The sequence below is a fragment of the Lathyrus oleraceus genome, chromosome 2 (genome assembly GCF_024323335.1).
Source record: "Lathyrus oleraceus cultivar Zhongwan6 chromosome 2, CAAS_Psat_ZW6_1.0, whole genome shotgun sequence".
NCBI classification, from domain to species: domain Eukaryota; kingdom Viridiplantae; phylum Streptophyta; class Magnoliopsida; order Fabales; family Fabaceae; genus Lathyrus; species Lathyrus oleraceus.
The window spans coordinates 158,816,044-158,836,854 of record NC_066580.1 but is presented as its reverse complement, the minus strand read 5'-3'; the positions used below and the strand labels follow the sequence as shown (position 1 = coordinate 158,836,854).

General features: G+C 37.8%; 1 protein-coding gene across 6 annotated transcripts in view; it reads right to left on the bottom strand.

The window, feature by feature from the left end:
* Nucleotides 1-20,811, bottom strand: part of LOC127118659 (protein SABRE) — a 56,723-nt gene that overhangs the window by 8,353 nt on the left and 27,559 nt on the right. For all 6 annotated transcript variants that reach the window (XR_007802288.1, XM_051048896.1, XM_051048898.1 and 3 more), the window contains 6 exons: nt 13,304-13,660; nt 12,797-12,915; nt 11,682-11,931; nt 9,769-9,993; nt 8,423-8,562; nt 247-319 (listed from right to left, as the gene is read on the bottom strand). Coding sequence is in view for 5 of the 6 variants with exons in the window: in XM_051048896.1 (XP_050904853.1) it covers nt 247-319; nt 8,423-8,562; nt 9,769-9,993; nt 11,682-11,931; nt 12,797-12,915; nt 13,304-13,660 (1,164 nt within the window). In the remaining variant the exon portion in view is untranslated. The remainder of the gene's footprint in view (nt 1-246; nt 320-8,422; nt 8,563-9,768; nt 9,994-11,681; nt 11,932-12,796; nt 12,916-13,303; nt 13,661-20,811) is intronic.

The following is a 20,811-nucleotide window of genomic DNA, read 5'->3' as shown; positions in this document are numbered from 1 at the left end:
ATGTTTGAATAACACTACAAAAGTTTTGTTATAAACAGAATTACACAACTAAGTATTAATCAAAAAGAAATATATAATGGTATATATAGAAATATATCATGGAATATTCTATTCTAAATATATTTACAAATATTAACGCATAAAAATAATATAAGAAAAAACCTAAATTAGAATATCAAATGGATACTATTGCTCTGAACTGAACTACCCTGATTTGAAGGAACAAAATAACCTCAAAGAACTTACCTGGAAAAGTTCAAAGGGAGAACTTCCATCCTTTGGAGCTCCCTGTCTCGCATCAACTTGAAGCATGACTTTTCTATAAAAAAATACAAATGAAGAAAACATGCAATATCAATATACCTAGAAGGTAAGGGAAATGGAAAAACCCCACTCTTTATAACCAAAGAAAAACAAACACATCAACCTTATAATTATAATTAAAAGTAAAAAGAATTTAAAAGGAATAATTTTCAAAATATTATTACTAAGAAAATATGTATATAGGTGATTTACAATTTTTATAAGCTTATGCCAAGGGAAATAAATGCTAAATCTGCCCTGATCAATGCTATTATGTCCTAAAATAATGTTATTCACATTATTTTACCACAGAAAGCTATCATGAAACCACTTAGTTCACACACCATTGGCTAATAATAGACCAACATGCTGGATCCCGGAAGGAACTTCAATTGTCATCTCAAACCAAATCTCAAGGTACTTATGAATAAAAATTATCACTAGATCTTGATAGTTTTTGTGATTTGTGGAAGATCATTTTATATATCATTAATACCTTTTATTAGATGTATACTGTTAAGAGTCCCACATCGGACAATATATGACCTGAACATGTCTTTATAGGTGAGGACAATCCTCACTCTACCAACCCGTTTTATAAGGTTGAGTTAGGCTCAACCACATTTTTTAACATGGTATCAGAGTCTTGTTTAAGATCTGGTGGACCACCTACTATGGTTTCCGCTATCGAGCCACCCACCATTCATTTCCACGTTCCAGATGTCTAGTCCTGGGCGTGAGGGGGTGTGTTAAGTGTCCCACATCGGACACTATCTTCCGGTGAGAATTTTTTTTTGCAAACCGTGTCATCACTCCGGTTTGCCTCTCACTTTTCAAAATTCTCCGGTAACCTACCAGCAGAAGCGCCTCTTTCGATCCAGCTATTCCCCACTTTTCATCGGTAGAAACCTCCGCACATGACAGCACGTCTGACGGCCGATCCCGACAATTTTTCCACCGCTCCACTCTCCATAGGGCGATTGTTTCAAATCCGATACTCATGGCTACTCCTCATAACTTTACGCCAAACTACGATGATTTCCACAGGTGGTATCAGAGCCTCGTTTAAGATCCAGTGGTCACCCACCATTTATTTCCACGCTCCAAATGTCTAGTCTTGGGTGTGAGGGAGTGTGTTAAGAGTCCCACATCGGACAATATATGGCCTGAACATGTCTTTATAAGTGGGGGCAATCCTCACTCTACCAACCGGTTTTGTAGGGTTGAGTTACACCCAACCACATTTCTTAACATATACCTAACTAGTAACTTGTAGTAAGCTAAGCCTTGTGTAATTTCCTGTCAGTTCCACAGAATTTTTTTTTTGCAAACCGTGTCATCACTCCGGTTTGCCTCTCACTTTTCAAAATTCTCCGGTAACCTACCAGCAGAAGCGCCTCTTTCGATCCAGCTATTCCCCACTTTTCATCGGTAGAAACCTCCGCACATGACAGCACGTCTGACGGCCGATCCCGACAATTTTTCCACCGCTCCACTCTCCATAGGGCAATTGTTTCAAATCCGATACTCATGGCTACTCCTCATAACTTTACGCCAAACTACGATGATTTCCACAGGTGGTATCAGAGCCTCGTTTAAGATCCAGTGGTCACCCACCATTTATTTCCACGCTCCAAATGTCTAGTCTTGGGTGTGAGGGAGTGTGTTAAGAGTCCCACATCGGACAATATATGGCCTGAACATGTCTTTATAAGTGGGGGCAATCCTCACTCTACCAACCGGTTTTGTAGGGTTGAGTTACACCCAACCACATTTCTTAACATATACCTAACTAGTAACTTGTAGTAAGCTAAGCCTTGTGTAATTTCCTGTCAGTTGTTATGACTCTATCACCTGCTATAGCAGGTAACTGGTTGCAACTATAAATGCAACCAGTTTCTGTAACTAACTTTCCAAATAATGAAAAGTTGTTAGATCAAAATGAAACTGTATCAGTAGTAGCGTAACTCGATCCTAGGCCATGGTGTCTTCACCGCCAAGTTCGCCTTTCGCTTCGCACTCCAATTCCGACTCCGGCACCGCCAGCGATGATAGGTTCTGATGATGTTCGTCGTCTCAACTTTTCGTTGAAGATTCCACAAAAACTCGACGAGAAAAACTTTCATATATGGCGTCAACAGGTTGAACCGTACATCAATGTGCACGGTCTCACCACCTTCGTCATTTTCTAGCGAATTCCGCCTCAATTCGTCAACAAAGCTGCTCGCACATGTGGATCTCAGAATCCTGAGTATTCGATTTGGCTCCAAAAAGGTCAAATCTTGTTATCTTGACTTCAATCTACATTGTCTAGCGAAATCCTCTCACTTGTGTTAGGCTGCACTCATGCTCATAAACTATGGGATAGGTTATTCCAATACTTTTAGAAGCAAACACGTGCTCGTGCTAGGCAACTTCGTGTCGAACTTCGTGCCATTACGCTGGATTCCATGTCTATTCAGGATAATCTGCTCAAAATTAGAACGATTATTGATGCTCTTGCTTCTATAGGTGATCCTCTGCCTGTTTCACATCATATTGATGTAATTCTTGAAGGTTTGCCCTCTGATTTCGTTCCAGTTGTATCTGTTATTGAGAGCAAGTTTGGCATTATGGATCTCGATGAAGTTTAAATCCTTTTAGTTGCTCATGAACTTAGGCTTACTAAGTTAAAGAAGGTTTCAGTTCCAGATGTTGCCTCGTTAAACTTAACTCATTATGTGCCTGATGTGGCTGCTTCTGGTGATTCCAATGTTGTTGTGAGTTCTGATTCTTCTGCACCATCAGCTCCTCAGTCTGTTGAGCCAGAGTATTCGAGTTTTAGAGGAGCGTGATCTGGTCGTGGTGGTGGCAGAAATGGCAGAGGTAGACGAGGTCGACAATCTAATTCTCAGTGCCAAATGTGCTCCAAGTTTGGACATTCTGCATTGAACTGCTGGCATAGGTTCAACCAACACTTTCAAGCTCCTAATGTTGGTAGCAATCAACAGTTTCAAGCTCCTAATGTTGGTAGCAATCAACAGTTTCAAGCTCCTAATGTTGGAGGAAACTACTCGAACTCTACTCCTTAGCAAAGTTACAATCCTAATGTGTGGACCAGACCTCCTGCACCTTCAAGAATGGCTTCACCTGTCATGCTGCCTCCTAGCACCTTTGTGGCTAACTCTATGCCTTCCACCTCCCCTGCTTGGTTTCCAGACTCAGGAGCATCTTACCATGTCACAAGTGATGCCAAAAACCTTCAACAGTTAGCTCCCTTTGAAGGACATGATCAAATTTTCATTGGCAATGGCCAAGGTTTGCATATTGGATCTGCTGGCTCTAGTTCTTTTATCTCACCTTCTCAGCCACACACACACCTGACACTCAATAATCTCCTCCTTGTTCCCTCCATCACTAAAGACCTTATGAGTGCAAGTAAGTTCTCAAAAGATAATAATGTTTATTTTTTGTTTACTGCTGACAAGTGTCTTGTCAAATCACAAGATTCGGATGATGTTCTGCTTGGAGGGTCTGTTGGCAGTGATGGACTATATGAGTTTCCCCCACCTGTCTTTGTCCACTCCTGCTAAGTCCTCTGGTTTTTCTCCTTGTTTTTCTGTTAATAATACTGATGTACCTAGTGCTCACTATACTAGAGTAAATCCTAATTTGCCTAATGTGTGGCATCTTAGGTTAGGGCATCCAAACATTCATGCTTTAAAACTTGTATTACAAAGCTGTAATATCCCCTTTACTAATAAAGATCATTCTGTGTTTTGTGCTGCTTTTTGCATGGAAAAAGCCCATAAACTTCACTCACCTGCCTCACACACCACATACTCTACATCTTTAGAGCTCGTTTATAGTGAGCTGTGGGGACCTTCTCCTAATTCCTCCACTCTGGGTCATAATTACTATATGTCCTTTGTTGATGTCTACTCCAAGTTTACTTGGATCTACTTACTCAAGTCAAAAGCCGAAGCACTCACTATTTTCAAACAATTTAAAACTATGGTTGAACTTCAATTGGGTTTTCCTATTAAAGCCCTTCAGTCTGATTGGGGAGGAGAATTCAGACCTTTTACTACATTCCTAACTGACTTAGTGTTGGAAAATATATTATTTTCGATTTTATTATTGTCTTTAATACTACCTTTATTTTTCTTTATTCTCAATTAAGGATAAAATAAATTGTAATTATTGTATCTTCACTATATAAACCAGATAAGGCTGATGAATAAAAAATAACAGCTTTTACCAATTTTTTCTAATACTTAGGCATCATTCATATAACTATCTGCCCTCATACACACCATCAAAATGGTGTTGTTGAAAGAAACCATGGACATATAGTTGATCTTGGCCTTACCTTGTTAAGCAAGCATCCCTTCCTTTATCCTATTGGGATTATGCCTTCTCTACAGCAGTATACCTCATAAATAGACTACCATCTTCCTCAATCAACTTTCAAATACCTTATATCTTACTTTTTCATGTCTCTCCTGACTGTAATTTTTTGAAAGTTTTTGGTTGCTCTTGCTTTCCTCTCTTACGGCCTTACAACACACACAAACTTGACTTTAGGTCTCAAGAATGCCTTTTCCTTGGTTATTCTACATATCACAAGGGCTATAGGTGTTTATCCCCTAGTGGTAGACTCTATATCTCTAAGGATATCTTATTCAATGAATCCAAATTTCCTTTTCTTGACCTTTTTCCTAAGTCTAAACCTAGAGCTATTTCCACAAGAGCCACCATATTGTCTCCTCTTCCCTTTAATTTCCCTCCTTCATTACGAAGTTCCACTTCTGTCATAGAGCATTCATCACCTGGTAACTCAGCTCATGAGCCTCCCTCTGCAAGCAATTCTGAATCTACTGCTGCAGCTCCCTCGGTTCCTATTCCTTCTTCTTCCTCTGGTTCTGCCTCTGACAGTTCCAACTCCTCCTCTCACTCTAATTCTGACTCTGACGTCAGTCCCCAGTCCATTCCTCCATTGGCTGTCCCTGTTCCTGTTAGGCCTAGCAATCTTCACAATATGCAAACAAGGGCCAAATTTGGTTTTGCTCAACCCAGACTTGAGCCAAGATTGCTGCTTACACATTCTGAGCCTAAAAATATTAAACAGGTCTTGGCAAGTTCTGACTGGCAGTCAGCTATGCAAGCTGAATTTGATGCTCTCATGACCAATAATACTTGGTCCCCTGTTCCTCTTCCTCCCAATAGGCAGGCAATTGGGTGTAAGTGGGTCTTTAGGGTCAAAGAAAACCCAGATGGCCCTGTTAACAAATTCAAGGCTAGGTTGGTGGCCAAAGGGTTTCATCAAAGACAGGGATTTGATTTCACAGACTTTTCCCCCAGTGGTAAAACCCATTACCGTCAGAGTTATTCTCACTGTGGCTATCACTCATAACTGGCCAATCAAGCAGTTGGATGTCAATAATGTCTTCCAAAATGGTCTGCTTGATGAGGAGGTGTATATGCAGCAACCTCAGGAGTTTGTGACTTCTGATCCAACACAGGTGTGTAAACTCAATAAGGCCATCTATGGCCTTAAACAAGGACCCAGGCAGTGGTTTGAGAGGCTTCAAACTGCCCTTCTCAAACTTCAATTTCAAGCTAGTAAGTGTCATCCATCTCTTTTCACCTACTTGGCCAATGGACACACCATTAATCTCCTAGTGTATGTTGATGATATCATCATCACTGGCAGTTCTGCATCCCTCATAAAAGACATTGTCACCCAACTCAATGTTGCCTTTTCCCTCAAATTTTTAGGAGATCTTGACTATTTTCTTCGCATTGAAGTCAAGAAGGCTGCTCATGGCTCTCTTCTTCTCACTCAATCCAAGTATACCAGAGATTTACTTCAAAGAACTAATATGCTTGAATCATCTCCAGTGAAAACTCCCATGCAATCTACTTGCAAACTGACAAAAACTGGGTCTGCTGCTCTCACTGACCCCTTTTTCTATAGGTCTGTGGTAGGTGCTCTCCAATATGCCACTATCACCAGACCTGAACTTGTCTATGCTGTAAACAAGGTGTGCCATTTCATGGCTCACCCTCTTGAGACTCATTGGGTGGCAATCAAGCGCATTGTGAGATATTTAAAAGGGACAGTTGGTCATGGCTTGCATGTGGCACCACTCTCACCCTCTTCTCCTCCTTCCTTGCAACTTTTTTGTGATACAGACTGGGCCTCGGATCCTGGTGACAGAAGGAGCACCTCTGGTGCTGCTATCTTTTTTGGTAATAATCTCATTGCATGGTGGTCCAAGAAGCATCCAGTTGTGGCCCCCTCCAGCACTGAGGCTGAATACAGGTCTTTAGCTCAAGCTACTGCAGACCTGTTATGGATTAAGACTCTTAGGAATTGCACATTGTTACAAAACCTCCAGTTGTGTTTTGTGACAATCTCTCTGCTGTCTTGCTGGCTCATAATCCTATTATGCATTCCAGGACAAAACACATAAAAATTGATCTGTTTTTTGTCAGGAAAAAGGTTCTAGCCAAACTTCTAACAGTTGTGCACATTCCAGGATCTGACCAGCTAGCTGATGTTCTTACCAAGCCATTGGCTTCTACAAGGTTTTTTGAACTTAAACACAAACTCAGATGTATACCTAGCTATTAACTTGTAGTAAGCTAAGCCTTGTGTAATTTCCTGTACTGACACACTTGTCAGTTGCTATGACTCTATCACCTGCTATAGCAGGTAACTGGTTGCAACTATAAATGCAACCTGTTTCTCTCTCTGTAACTAACTTTCTAAATAATGAAAAGTTGTTAAATCAAATGAAACTATCTCTCTCTGTTATCTATCACCTTTGATATTATATTAGAATATCTCTTGGAACTAGATTTTATATTATTAACTGTTAAAAATAAAATAGGACGTGTATGTTAAGAGTCCTACATTGGATAATATAAGGCCTGAACATATGTTTATAAGCAGAGACAATTGTCACGTTATAATCTAGCTTTATAAGATTGAGTTAGTCTCAACCACAATTATTAACGGGAAACCTCATAAACTCTATCTATTTCACACAAACTCTAAAAATCCGAAATTGTACTTTCCAAAAGTTATCTTTCAGACGCACATATATTTTCCAATTAGCTTGGCTTTTTGGGAATGTGAGGAGAAGAATTGGTTCAACTAAATCTATTAGAGAATAAGAAGTGAATCTAGTTATTGTAAGCTAAGTTACACTTAAACTAGTAACTGCCAAGAGTCAGTCTCTGTTGTAAATAGTGCACCTGCTATAGCAGGTCACTAGGTGATCTAGTTTGCCAATGTATAAAAGCAAACAGATCCTCATTGTTGTAATATACCAAAATTATGAAATGAAAAGTTAGTTACTATCTCAAATGAAAATATCTCTCTCTGCTATGAGTTCTAACATGGTATCAGTTAGTTAGGGTTCCGATCTATGCTCCAATGGCTGCGCCACCACCGCCGGAGTCGCCGGCAGCTTCTGCGCACATCTCATCTCCCTCTTAAAATGCATCAAAGGCGCTCAAGGAAAAGGTCCAATTTATAAGAACAAGGGACATGCTCAAATGGTTGGTTATTGGAGGAAACATGATATCTTAGAAGAGTTAGAAGAACAGTGTGGTTGCAAGATCCACTGTAGGGCTAAATACAGGGGCGTGACATTCGTAACTTCTGAATTTATTTGGTTGAAACAATTATTCAAAGAACTTCCATTTGAAAAGGCAAAAAGGGTGGCCCGATAACGGAAACCATAATAGGTGGCCCACCGGATCTTAAACCAAGCTCTAATACCATGTTAAGAAATGTGGTTGAGCCTAACTCAACCCTACAAAACCGGTTGGTAGAGTGAGGATTACCCCACTTATAAACACATGTTCAGCCCATATATTATCCGATGTGGGACTCTTAACGGTTCTTGATTTTTCTATTTATATAGGAATTAGTATATATCCTTTAAAGAAGGTATTAGTGTTTAGTCTTATGTATTAAGTCAATATCAAACATATTTCACTATATTTATATTTCTTATTATTTCTCTCATCCTTTTACCTAAAATCTCATAGCTTAACAACAATTCATACCAAATTATTAACCTGGAAGCACCAGCAAGTTCAAGGATCAGGAAAAATCACATACTTTCCCCATTCGGCTGGAGGATTCCACGCTGACAAAATCGTATCAGATTTGGCATTGGGAAGACAGTTTTTGAAAACAAGATATTTGGTTGTAAACTGAGAAACACCCACATCCTTATAATCCCGATCGAACTCATAGATCTAAGTGTTCAGCAATGAAACTGAATTAGTATATTATTGCAATTTGATAAAAAAAAGTAAATGAATTAAGAAAATTAGAAAACTATGACTATATGTTCAGGCATAAGAAGGAAAAGAAAGAACAACTAAACCACAAAAAATTAAAAATACACCTTTTTTTCCTTTGTCCCATTTAAGTGTATAACATTCAGGAATAAGAAATTTCCAGATTCAATAGTTTGGAAATTGCTGAAGAACACAGTATGAGTTACAAATGGTTTTATATACTCCCTCCGTCTCATAAAATAAAAAGTTCTCATTTACACTTTTTCTCTGTCTCAAAATAGTTGTCCTTTTATAATATCAATAGAGAATTTATTATTATTTTCTACTACTATACTCTTATTTATTAATTTTTACTTCATTCAACTACTCTATTAACTATAATTAATAAGAGTATTCTAGTAAATAATATTAATTTTATTATTAAAATAAACACATCTAATATTTGTTTAAGAACCGTGAATTGCTTAAATATGACACTTTCATGAGACGGGGGAGTAATATAATTGAGAAAATGTGAGTTTTAAAATAAGAAAGTTTCAAAACCTGTCTAATATAGGGCCAGTTTGTTTTAACTTTAAAAAAATGGATTTTTTCTTTGTATTTTTGAAAATGGATTCTACAAAAATGTTTTTCAAAATATTACAAGTTTTTCTAAATTTGTTTTTTATAAATTAAAAGATTGAATTGTTCATTCTATAACATAAATATACATTATTAAAAATCAAAATATAGTCAAAATCACAATTTTTTCAAAAAAATGTATCTCAAAAATGATTTTTATGAAAAACTATTTGAAATAACTTCAAAATTAAGTGATTTTTTAAAATTTTGATATTTAAAAAAAGTTTCCATAAAATGATGAAATACCTAAAATAACATTTTAAGAATAACTATTCAAACCAAATTTTCATTTAAAACTTTTATGAAAAATTTCTTTGTAAATTTTTTTTACACTAAAATATTTAACACTATAAAAATTATTTTTAAAAAAAGCCAAAACAAACTGCCCCATAATTGAAGCCAGGTTCAGAATTAAGAATATTTGATGTTGAGATAGCAATTTATACTTTGTGCAAACAGCTTTATTAGTGGACTAAATAAGTTTTGGAAGGAAAAATGGTGAAAGGGAAGGAGGATATAGGCCTGCTACATAGTGCTTACCATGTCATTGATTTCGGCTTCAGCAAAGGATTTACCATCAAGAAGCATGCTCCAAACAACTTTGTTAATTTGCAAAAATATGCGCATAGCATGTGAAGGACTTTTGTTCTTCTCCTTCTCCATTAGCCGCGCCTGTGCTGCTTTTTGCATGGCCATTCTTAATGATGCATATGCTTCCTTCCTGGATTTTTGAGCACTTGCAAGTTCTCTCTTCAATCCTTGGACCTGCCAGTGGTGGACTACTTTGATTACAAATGAAAATTTGTCATACTCAATTTATATAAACATTACATTGTACTCAATTTACATCATATTCAAGAAGTTATATACATAATCTATAATTGTGTATTTACATAAGCTATAATTGTCCTCTACACGATTTCATATTTTAAAATTGTTGAATAATCAACTCATTGTCAATGTTCTTGAACACATCTCTCTCAATAGAAATCATCGGACAACCATTCATTCAATCATCTCCCATTTGATTACACAACCTAACTTCATAATAATAATAAAAAAGGATTGTTCAACAGTTACTCTGGCTATAGAGAACTGTCAGATATTTTCGCTATCTTTCAAACCTTATGTTCAAAAATATACATACAATTTGGTTCACGAATTAACATATTTTCAAAGTGATAACGCTCGGGAATCTGTGTATTCTCCTTTTGAAGAATATCTTGAGGTTGTTTATAGAATCCTAAGATATCTGAAAACTAATCAAGGAAAGGAATTATTTTTTTAAGAATAATGATGAAAGGAATGTATTTATATTCACGGATAGGTATGACAACGGGGCGGGGCGGGGTACTAGTGTCCCCATAACCTGCCCCGTACCCATCTTTTAAAATTGGGGAAAATCCAAACTCATATCCGAATCCAATCAAAGCGAATTTCCCCCATCAAACTCAGGGTGGTTTCGATCGGGTACGGGTTTTGTTCTTAGGTCTATTCACGGATGCTAATTAGGCAGGATCAATAATAGATCAAAGAACTACCTCTGAATATTTACCTATGTTTGGGGTAATCTTGTAACTTAGAGAAATAAGAAACAAGGAGTGATGACTATGAATCTACAGAGTTTTAGAAAAACTGAAAGTAAAAGATTGAACTTCTGTTGAAATTTTACACTGATAATAAGTCAGCCATCAACATAGCTCATAATTCAGTTCAACATGATAGGACCAAACATTGAGATAAACCCGGCCTTTATATAAGAGAAATTAGATACCAGTCTCATAATTCCTACCATTTGAAACTTCAAGTCAAAAAACTACAGACATCCTCATCAAAAGTTTGCCTAGACCCATATTTGAGCATTTTGTAGGCAAGTTGGGCATGATAAATATCTATGCACCAAATTGACGGGAGTATTGGAGAAACAATATAATTTTCCTTTTTATTTATTTTTTATATTTAATCTTTTTTATTATAATAATATTCTCCAAAAATATTTTTTTTATATGAAGTTATAATCTCCCTGATAATACCGGCTATTGATGAGAATAAAATATAACAATATTTCTTATTTACTAAAAATTGAAATACAATAAGTAAGAATTTTATTGAAAAAGGAATAAATATTATTTTGGTATTTTAAATTGACATAATTTGAGACAAAAATATTGCAAAATGAATTCTTAGTATCCTTTGGAATTAATGATAGGATTACACTTCTATTTAAATTATACCTCTCATGTATATAAGTTGTATGAACTATTTCATCAACAATGAGAAATATTCACATTCAAGGGATACAAAAAATTTAAGAACCACGGTCAAGCCAGTATGGCCAAGTAAAGTACTAGCATGATTAAATTTTTGGCAGAAAGAACCACCTAAATTCAAAGAACAAGCAGCAATATCAAGTTATATCATTTAAAGGATAGTTAACAAGAATCATTCCTTACCAGCATGGCTATTCCACCATCTATCATCCACAAGTCCGGTTCCTTTTCTGGATGTGGATCTTTGGAAGGGTCACACAAAAAAGACAACTTTTTCATATCTTCAAGAAGCAACTTCTGTTCCCTTTCTTTCTTTTCGAGGTTGATTTTTGCAAGTTCCACCTCTTCAATACCATCAGGAACCACCTCATCTGCTTCCTCTTCGACATTTTCATCATCTTCAACAGAAAGTGTCAGGCTACTTTTTGGAGGCCTAAGTTGTGAATGATATACTTAGTCAATTTGAAGGACTCTTCATATGGAACAAAAAGTCCTAGATTTAAGTTTCTTTAAGAGAAAAAAGTGACTGACTGCATGAGGTGGGTAATACACATATAATTTATCTACCTGGACTATCTAAATTAAGGTCATAGTCATGAACAGAAATATATCTGACAGATAAATTTAAATAGAAAACTGTTGCAGTGTCAACAAGCATCTACCAATGCATCAAGAAGGCGTCGACAATAAAAAACAGTTTAGATGTTTTTAATTGTTGAGAGGTCCACAATAGATGTGATATAGTCTAGAAAAGTGTTTATAATTGGTGGATGATCCTCACTTTACAAGCCAATGTTATTTAGTTAAGCGCAATCCAAATTCTAAGATAGAAACAGAGTCTATCCAAGATTCATCGGGCACTCGTTATCAGGCCACCTGAATCACACTATAGATATTCAGTTATTGGCGTGAGAGAAGTCTATTGAAAATCTCACATTAGATGTGACATAACTTTAAAAAAAGTGTTTATAAGTAGTGGACATCCATTACCTTACAATTCAATTGTGGAATCGAGTTAAATTTAGCCCAAATTCTAATAATAACATATAACAGTTACTGCTGAGTACATGTTTTGATTATGCCAAATAACCAGCTTGATCCATCTGTATATAACCCCTAATAAAGTGGACTCTATTCCATAGTGATCTTGACTATAATCTTTTGTCATAGAATGACTAAACTTACATAGTCTTGTTAAATTTGATAGAGTACTACATGGTGTAAACATACATACGTGTTTGGTAAAGGAAAACTGATAATAATAGATTTATAATGTGCACAAAGCAAGAGATCCATACTTTGGAAGCCGTGCAAATAGAAGATTGTTTAACACGTCCAACATGACTTGAAACTGACGAGATGTCATTGCTGCTGTAATATTATGAGAATTAAACTTGAGCTCCTTCAAGGGCTTCACCTGCAGATGTAACCTTTGGATTTGAACCAGACTATTGACTACCTTAGTATTGAAAAAGGACATATAAATCATACATGCATACTCTTTAAAGATATGCATTCCTGAAAATACATGTCTTAAGAGTCCTACATTGAATGAAATGTGGTATGAAAATATGTTTGTAAATAGAGACGGTCCTCACTTTATAAGTCGATTTTATAGGGTTGAGTTATGTCCAACCCAAATTCTAATATAATATCAGAATCTATTAATATTTTAAAAACTCTTAATATCTTTTATATTAATTTAGAGTATCTCTGAGTATGCCTTAGTATCTGATTTTATATTAGTTATTATAATTATTATGATTTTATATTAGCTATTACTGTTATTGGGAAAAAAAGCTTACCTTCACTTCTGGAGTGCCCCCTTTGTGCCTTGTGTACTGAAAGTACATGTCACAAGGCATAAAAACTCTCTCAAGAAGAGCACCTGTACGCATTACTTTTGGAGAGCCTTTAACAATTTTTGGTAGCCACTGCACCCCAGCCCCTAGATCAACATCCGTTGGGGCTACATGCGCTTGAACATGCTCCAACATAACAGACACCTCCATTCTTTTCCATGCAATTTCAGGCTGGTATTCACTAATATTTTCTTCTGTTGTACCACGTGCTCGCTCAATCATGTCATGGCCAGCATGAAGAACTGAATGAAAAGACTGGGCTAAAACACGTCCACTTACAGCAGCAAGCAAAAACCTACCCTGTAAATGTATGTATACATGCATAATTGAAACATTGTCTCATAAATTTCTTATCTGATCAGATTGTTCAGTAATGAATATTATGTATGATAGAGAATACCATAATGAGAAAGAACTTCAAAGCATATTTTTCAGAGTAAATGTTATTGTTGAGATATGATATTATTTTATTATTAGTATTTGTTGTTTTATTGTTTTTATTCCTTAGTATTATCTTTCCCCTAATTAGTGGGATTGGTTAGTATATATTTTCTTTAATTAGTGGAATTAGTTAGGATGCTTATATATATACTCTCTCTTCGTAATGGAATAAGAAATTCATATTTAAGTTGTTATTTAGAGCATGGTTTAAAATCCTAATTTTTCTATTTTTTTCTCTTGGTTTAAAACCCTAACTTTTCTGTTTTTTTGTTCTCTTGGTTGTTAAGAATCTATTTTATTCAAATCTGCTGCCGCTTGAAATAGTGTCATGCAACCTTCTACGGTGGCCGGAAGCCACCGAAATACCATCTTCAAGAGTCTACTTTGTTGACACTGCTCGTACCCTTTTGTTAAATGCCTACTTACCTCTAAAGGTTTGGGGTGATGTTGTTCTTATTGTTGGGTATTTAATTAACCGGATGTCATCCTTTGTGTTGAATGATCAGATTTCTTATTCCCTGGTGCATCCTACAAATCCCTTATATGTTGTTTTCCCTCGTGTCTTTGGATGTACTTGTTTTGCTCATGATTTGTCCCCGGGTCATGATAAAATGTCTGCTCATGCCATCAAATGTGTTTTTCTGGGCTACTCCCGTGTCCAAAAGGGATATCGGTGTCACTTTCCTTCTACACATCGTTTATACACGTCTGCAGATGTTACATTCTTTGAGGACGTACCATAATTTCCCAACTCAGGTGTTCCTGAAACTAATTTAGATCAAGTTGTCTTTTCCTTATTTTGAGTCGGTTGATTCCAGACCTTTTATCGTCTAGTCCACCCATTGTGATAGATGAGTCTCCACCTCTGTAGAACCGGTATGACATTACCTATGAAAGAAGGTTAAGACCACATGATTCAGCTCCTATTCCTAGTGACTCCACCCCAGCTCTGGCCTCGTCTCCTGACTTGCCCATTGTCATCCGTAAAGGTAATCGTTCAACCCGTAATCCTTATCCTATTTATAATTGTGTGTCTTATCACCGGTTATCTCCTACCTATTGTGCGTTTGCTACTGCACTTGCATCTATTTCTATTCCTAAAACTATTCATGAAGCTTTATCCCATTCAGGGTGGAGCCAGGCAATATTTGATGAAATATCAGCTTTAGAATCGAATTATACTTGGGAGTTTGTTCCTCTACCACCTGAAAAATCTGTTGTAGGTTGTAGGTGGATATTTAATGTTAAGTTTGCTCCTAATGGACAGGTAGATTGATTGAAAGCTCGCTTAGTGGCAAAAGGATCTCAAGTCCCCGGTCAAGATTATAGTGATACTTTCTCTCATGTTGCGAAGATGGCATCTGTTCGCCTCTTACTAGCTATGGTTGCCATGAAACAATGGCATTTATTTCAATTGGATATCAAGAATGCATTCTTGTATGGTGACTTGGAAGAGGAGATTTACATGGAGCAATCTCTTGAGTTTGTTGCTCAAGGGGAGTGTAATCGGGTATGTAAATTACACAAGTCTTTGTATGGCTTGAAACAATCACCTCGGGCATGGTTTGGAAGATTTAGTAAAGTGTTGCAACAATTTGGGATGAACCGGTGTGAATTAGATCACTCTGTTTTCACCAAATGCTCCTCCAATAAATATATTTATCTAGTAGTTTATATTTACGACATTGTAATTACAGGTGATGATTTTGAGGGTATCAAGGTTTTAAAACAACACTTATTTCAGAATTTTCAGACTAAGGATTTGGGTCCTCTTCGTTATTTTCTAGGAATTGAGGTAGTTCAATCAAAGTCAGATATTGTTATCTTTCAAAGGAAGTATGTTCTTGATATTTTGAAGAAACAGGTCTTACAAACTGCAAACCAGTTGACACTCCTATGGATCCTAATTTAAAGCTTCACCCTAATAAGGGGGAGCCATATACTGATCCGGGAAGATATCGAAGACTTGTTGGAAAATTGAATAATCTTACCTTGACTAGACCTGATATATCTTTTCTGGTCAATGTAGTAAGTCAATTCTTAAATTCTCCTTGTGACAACCATTGGGAAGCAGTTATTCGAATCATTAAGTATATCAAAGGATCACCTGGAAAAGGGCTTGTTTTTTGTGATAGAGGCAACACTGATATCATTGGATATTCAGATGCTGATCGGGCAGGAGATGCAAATGATAGACGGTCAACATCGGATTATTGTGTTTTTATTGGGGGAAATTTGATCTCATGGAAAAGAAAAAAGCAAACGGTCGTTGCTCGATCAAGTACATAAGTTGAGTATCGAACCATGGCTTATGCCACATGTGAGCTCTTGTGGTTAAAGCATTTACTACAGGAACTTCACTTTTGTGAAATCGGTCCTATGGAAATTGTATTTGACAACCAATCAGCCTTGCACCTCTCCTCCAATCCTGTTTTTCATGAAAGGACAAAGCATATAGAAGTCGACTGTCACTTTCTTAGAGAAAAGACTACCACTAGGACCATCAAAACCTCCTTTGTTAATTCCATGGATCAATTTGCTGACCTCTTTACAAAATCTCTTCGAAGACCTCGGATTACATACATATGTGACAAGATGGATGCTTATTATTGAATTAGGAGAGACTAGGAGACATTTAGGTTAAACCGTGTGTCTTTAAAAACACTACGGAAACTTTATTATATATAGAGAGATTACAACTAATTACATGATATAGTCGATGTGGGACTATTCTATATACAAATATTCTCAACACTATATATTTACAAATATCAACACTCCCCCTCAAGCTTGAGCATATAAGTCAAATGCACCAAGCTTGTTATATATATAACTAGTTCTGAGACTTCGCAGAGATTTTGTAAACACGTATGCCAATTGATCATTAGAGTTGACAAAGTTTGTGACGATGTCACCTGACTCGATCTTCTCTCTAACAAAGTGACAGTCTATCTCAATATGTTTGCTCCTCTCATGGAAGATTGGATTTGAAACAATGTGCAATGCAGCTTGATTATTACAAATAAGTGTCATTGGTCTTGCTTCTTCAATTTGAAGTTCCTTGAGCAACTGTTTTAACCAAATAAGTTCACATGTTGCCATTGCCATGGCCCTATACTCTGCCTCGGCGCTTGATCTTGCGACTACGTTTTGTTTCTTACTTTTCCAGGATACAAGGTTTCCTCCAACAAGTACACAATACCCAGAGGTGGATCGTTTATCAATGGGTGATCCTGCCCAATCAGCATCAGAGTATCCAATTATCTGAGTATGTCCTTTATCTTCATACACTAAACCTTTTCCTGGAGCACGTTTGATGTATCTCAGAATCCGGATAACAACATCCATGTGTTCCTGACAAGGGGAATTTAAGAACTGACTTACCACACTAACCGCAAAAGAAATGTCTGGACGTGTGACTGTGAGATAATTCAACTTTCCAACCAATCTCCTATACCTTCCTGAGTCAGATAGAGGCTCCCCCTGATTGGGTAGTAGTTTGACACTTGGATCCATAGGAGTATCAGTTGGTTTAGCATTCAACAAACCTGTTTCTTCCAAAATATCCATAGCATATTTCCACTGAGAAATCACCAAACCATCTTTAGATTAGGCTACCTCAATACCCAAGAAATAGCGGAGTTTACCAAGGTCTTTTGTCTGAAATTGATTCGAGAGATGTTGTTTTAACGGGAGTATACCCTGCTGATCACTACCAGTTATGACAATATCATCTACGTACACAATAAGATAAATACACCCTTGGGCTGAGTGACGATAAAAAACAGAATGGTCAGCTTCACTACGGACCATACCAAACTGTTGTACTACAGCGCTGAATCTGCCGAACCAAGCTCTCGGAGATTGCTTAAGACCATAAGAGACTTGTGTAACCTACACACCATATTCAATGACTCCCCCTGAGCAACAAATCCAGGTGGTTGCTCCATATATACTTCCTCTTCAAGATCACCATGTAAAAAAGCATTTTTGATGTCAAGTTGATGAAGAGGCCAATGTCGAATGGCTGCAATGGCTAGAAGAAGTCTAACAGATGCCATCTTAGCTACAAGCGAGAAGGTATCACTATAATCCAATCCAAAAATCTGAGTGTATCCTTTGGCTACCAAGCGAGCTTTAAATCGATCAATCTTACCATCTGGACCAACCTTCAATGTATAAAGTCAACGACAACCTACTAAAGATTTCCCAGGGGGTAGAGGAACCAGTTCCCAGGTACCACTGCTTTGAAGAGCACACATTTCATCAATCATTGCTTGCCTCCACTCAGGGTGAGATAATGCTTCACCTGAAGTTTTAGGAATAGAAACAGAAGACGAAGAAGACAAACAAGTATATTGCAAAGGGGAAAGACGATGATAACATAAATCAATATAATGTGGAGAAGGATTTCGTATTTGACGTATACCTTTTCGAAGGGCAATCGGAAGATCGGACTCAGGTTGCAGAATCGGATCCGGTGATGGCGGAGGCGTCGGAGGAGAGTCTGCAATGATCTCAGGGACAGGTGTGACCTCAGGGACAGGGACGACAGACGTTGGGCGACGACGCTGATATGTTTGAAGTGGTCGAGAAGTAGGGGGGTCAGGAGCCATAGACTGGTGGGGGATAATGGTAGGCGGGACATTAATAACTGCCGGAAAAGGTGTGGGATTACTTTCTTGAAGAGGTTCCGGAGATACTGGATTGGACCCAAAATATGGAACAGACTCGAAGAAGGTAACATCGGCCGATATGAGGTATCGTTGTAAAGTATGAGAATAACAACGATAACCCTTTTGGGAACGATGATAACCAAGAAAGACACACTTTAGTGATCGAGCTCTAGTTTATCAAGACCAGGGGAGAGATTGTGTACAAAACACTTTTACCCGAATACTCGAGGAGGAATTGGATGGAGATGAGAGTTTGGAAACAGGATTGAATGAGGGATTTTATTATTAAGGACAGATGAGGGCATGCGATTTATGAGGTAACATGCCGTGAGTACCGCATCCCCCCAAAAACGGAGAGGAACATTACCATGAAGAAGTAGGGTCCGAGTGGTTTGTACAAGATGCTGATTTTTGCGTTCGGCTACCCCGTTTTGTTGGGGTGTATGAGGGCAAGATGTTTGGTGCAGAATACCATTGGATGACATAAAAGTTTGAAACTGTTGGGATAAATATTCACGTGCATTGTGACTTCTTAAGGTACGAATAGACAAACCAAATTGGGTTCTTATTTCTCGATAAAATTGTTCAAAAATAGAAAACAATTCAGATTTGTTCTTCATTAAAAATAGCCATGTGCAACGTGAAAAATCATCAATAAAAGTTACAAAATATCTAGACTCAAAAGTAGACACGGTACGCGAGGGACCCCAAACATCGGAGTGAACTAAAGCAAAAGGGGACGCAGCCCGTTTATTGACTCGATTAGGAAAGTGACTACGAGTATGTTTCCCTAACTGACAAGACTCACAATGTAAAGTGGACAATTTAGATAGACTATGCACCAATTTTTGTAGCTTGGGAAGACCTGGATGACCTAACTGCGCATGTATAATGAGTGGAGAATCTGTGGTGGAGCATGTGGTAGATGACATAGAGAAGTAGTAGAGGCCTTGAGACTCACATCCGACGCCAATCGTCTGTCCCGAACTCCGATCCTGCAGAGTAACATTACTATTAGTAAAGGTGATAGAATAATTAAGGGAACGAGTTAAACGACTGACTGACAGTAAATTAAATGGGCAATTAGGTACATATAGGACAGAAGTCACAGAGAGAGATGGTAAAATTTGAACAGTACCAATCCCTTGGGATCGGGTTTGAGAACCATTTGCGGAAGTTATACTCGGTAAAAAACTAGAGGTAGAGAGGGAAGAAAAAAGACCTTTATTACCGGTAACATGATAAAACGCACCAGAATCGAGGACCCAGGGACCAATAGGAGATGATTGAGAGAAGCAAACAGATGAATTACCAGTGTGGGCAACCGAAGCCATGGAACCAGAGGTCTGATTAGTCTGACACCACTTGAGAAAATCCTCGTAGCTTGGCGTAGGACTCTGAAGAGAAGGTAAAGTTTGCATAGTGTCTGGGTTATCAATTTGAGCTGCATTTACCTGGCGTGGAGGTCTGCCATGTAACTTCCAACAGCGGTCGATAGTATGTCCAAGCCAGTTACAATGGTCACACTTGGGACGAGGTTTGGAGTTGGATGACCCTCGAAGGCGATTCGGATTGTTGCCAAGAGATGCAAGGGCAGCAGTGTCACCTGGTGTCGGAGCAACAATAGATGAAGGGGAAACCGGACCAAACGCATGAGGTGTAGCCAAGCGCAACAGTTGTTCACTAACTGCATCATAGTTAGGAACAGTAGTACCTGATAAAATCTGGTTACGAACGGACTCGAGTTCTGGTGGTAGTCCCTTAAGTGCCATGACCATGAAAAATTTACTCTGTTGTTCAGAATGAGTTGTTGCATCTTTTGCATAAGACATGAGGGTTTCGTAACTCGCTTTCAAGGCATCAAGCTTACTCAGATAGGCTTGCATATCCATATTTTGCAACTTCAGTATGTCGAGTTTGAGGATGACACTATATAGACAATGAACGTCGTTGGAGAAGACTTTCTTAGCCTTTTCCCAAACCTCATTGCAAGTGGAGAAGGCTTGATACTGCGTTTGGAGGTTAGGTGCGATGGAAAACCATAACACAGTACACAGAGAGGCATCCGTTTTCTTCCATTTAGCGAGTTTTGCGGCGGCAACATCAACCAATTTTGTGGTTAGGTGATCTTCATATCCCTGACCATGAAACCACATATCGACAGCACGAGCCCATATGTTGTAGTTGGCTGATCCGGTTAGTTTTTCACATGGGAAAAGCGGAACTTTAGTAAACAAGACAAAATCAACATCTCTCATGGCTTAAAGAAACAAAATCAGGGCTGTTTGAATTTAAGCACAAAAGGCTGGTTCGGGCGGCAAGGTGGTTTTACGC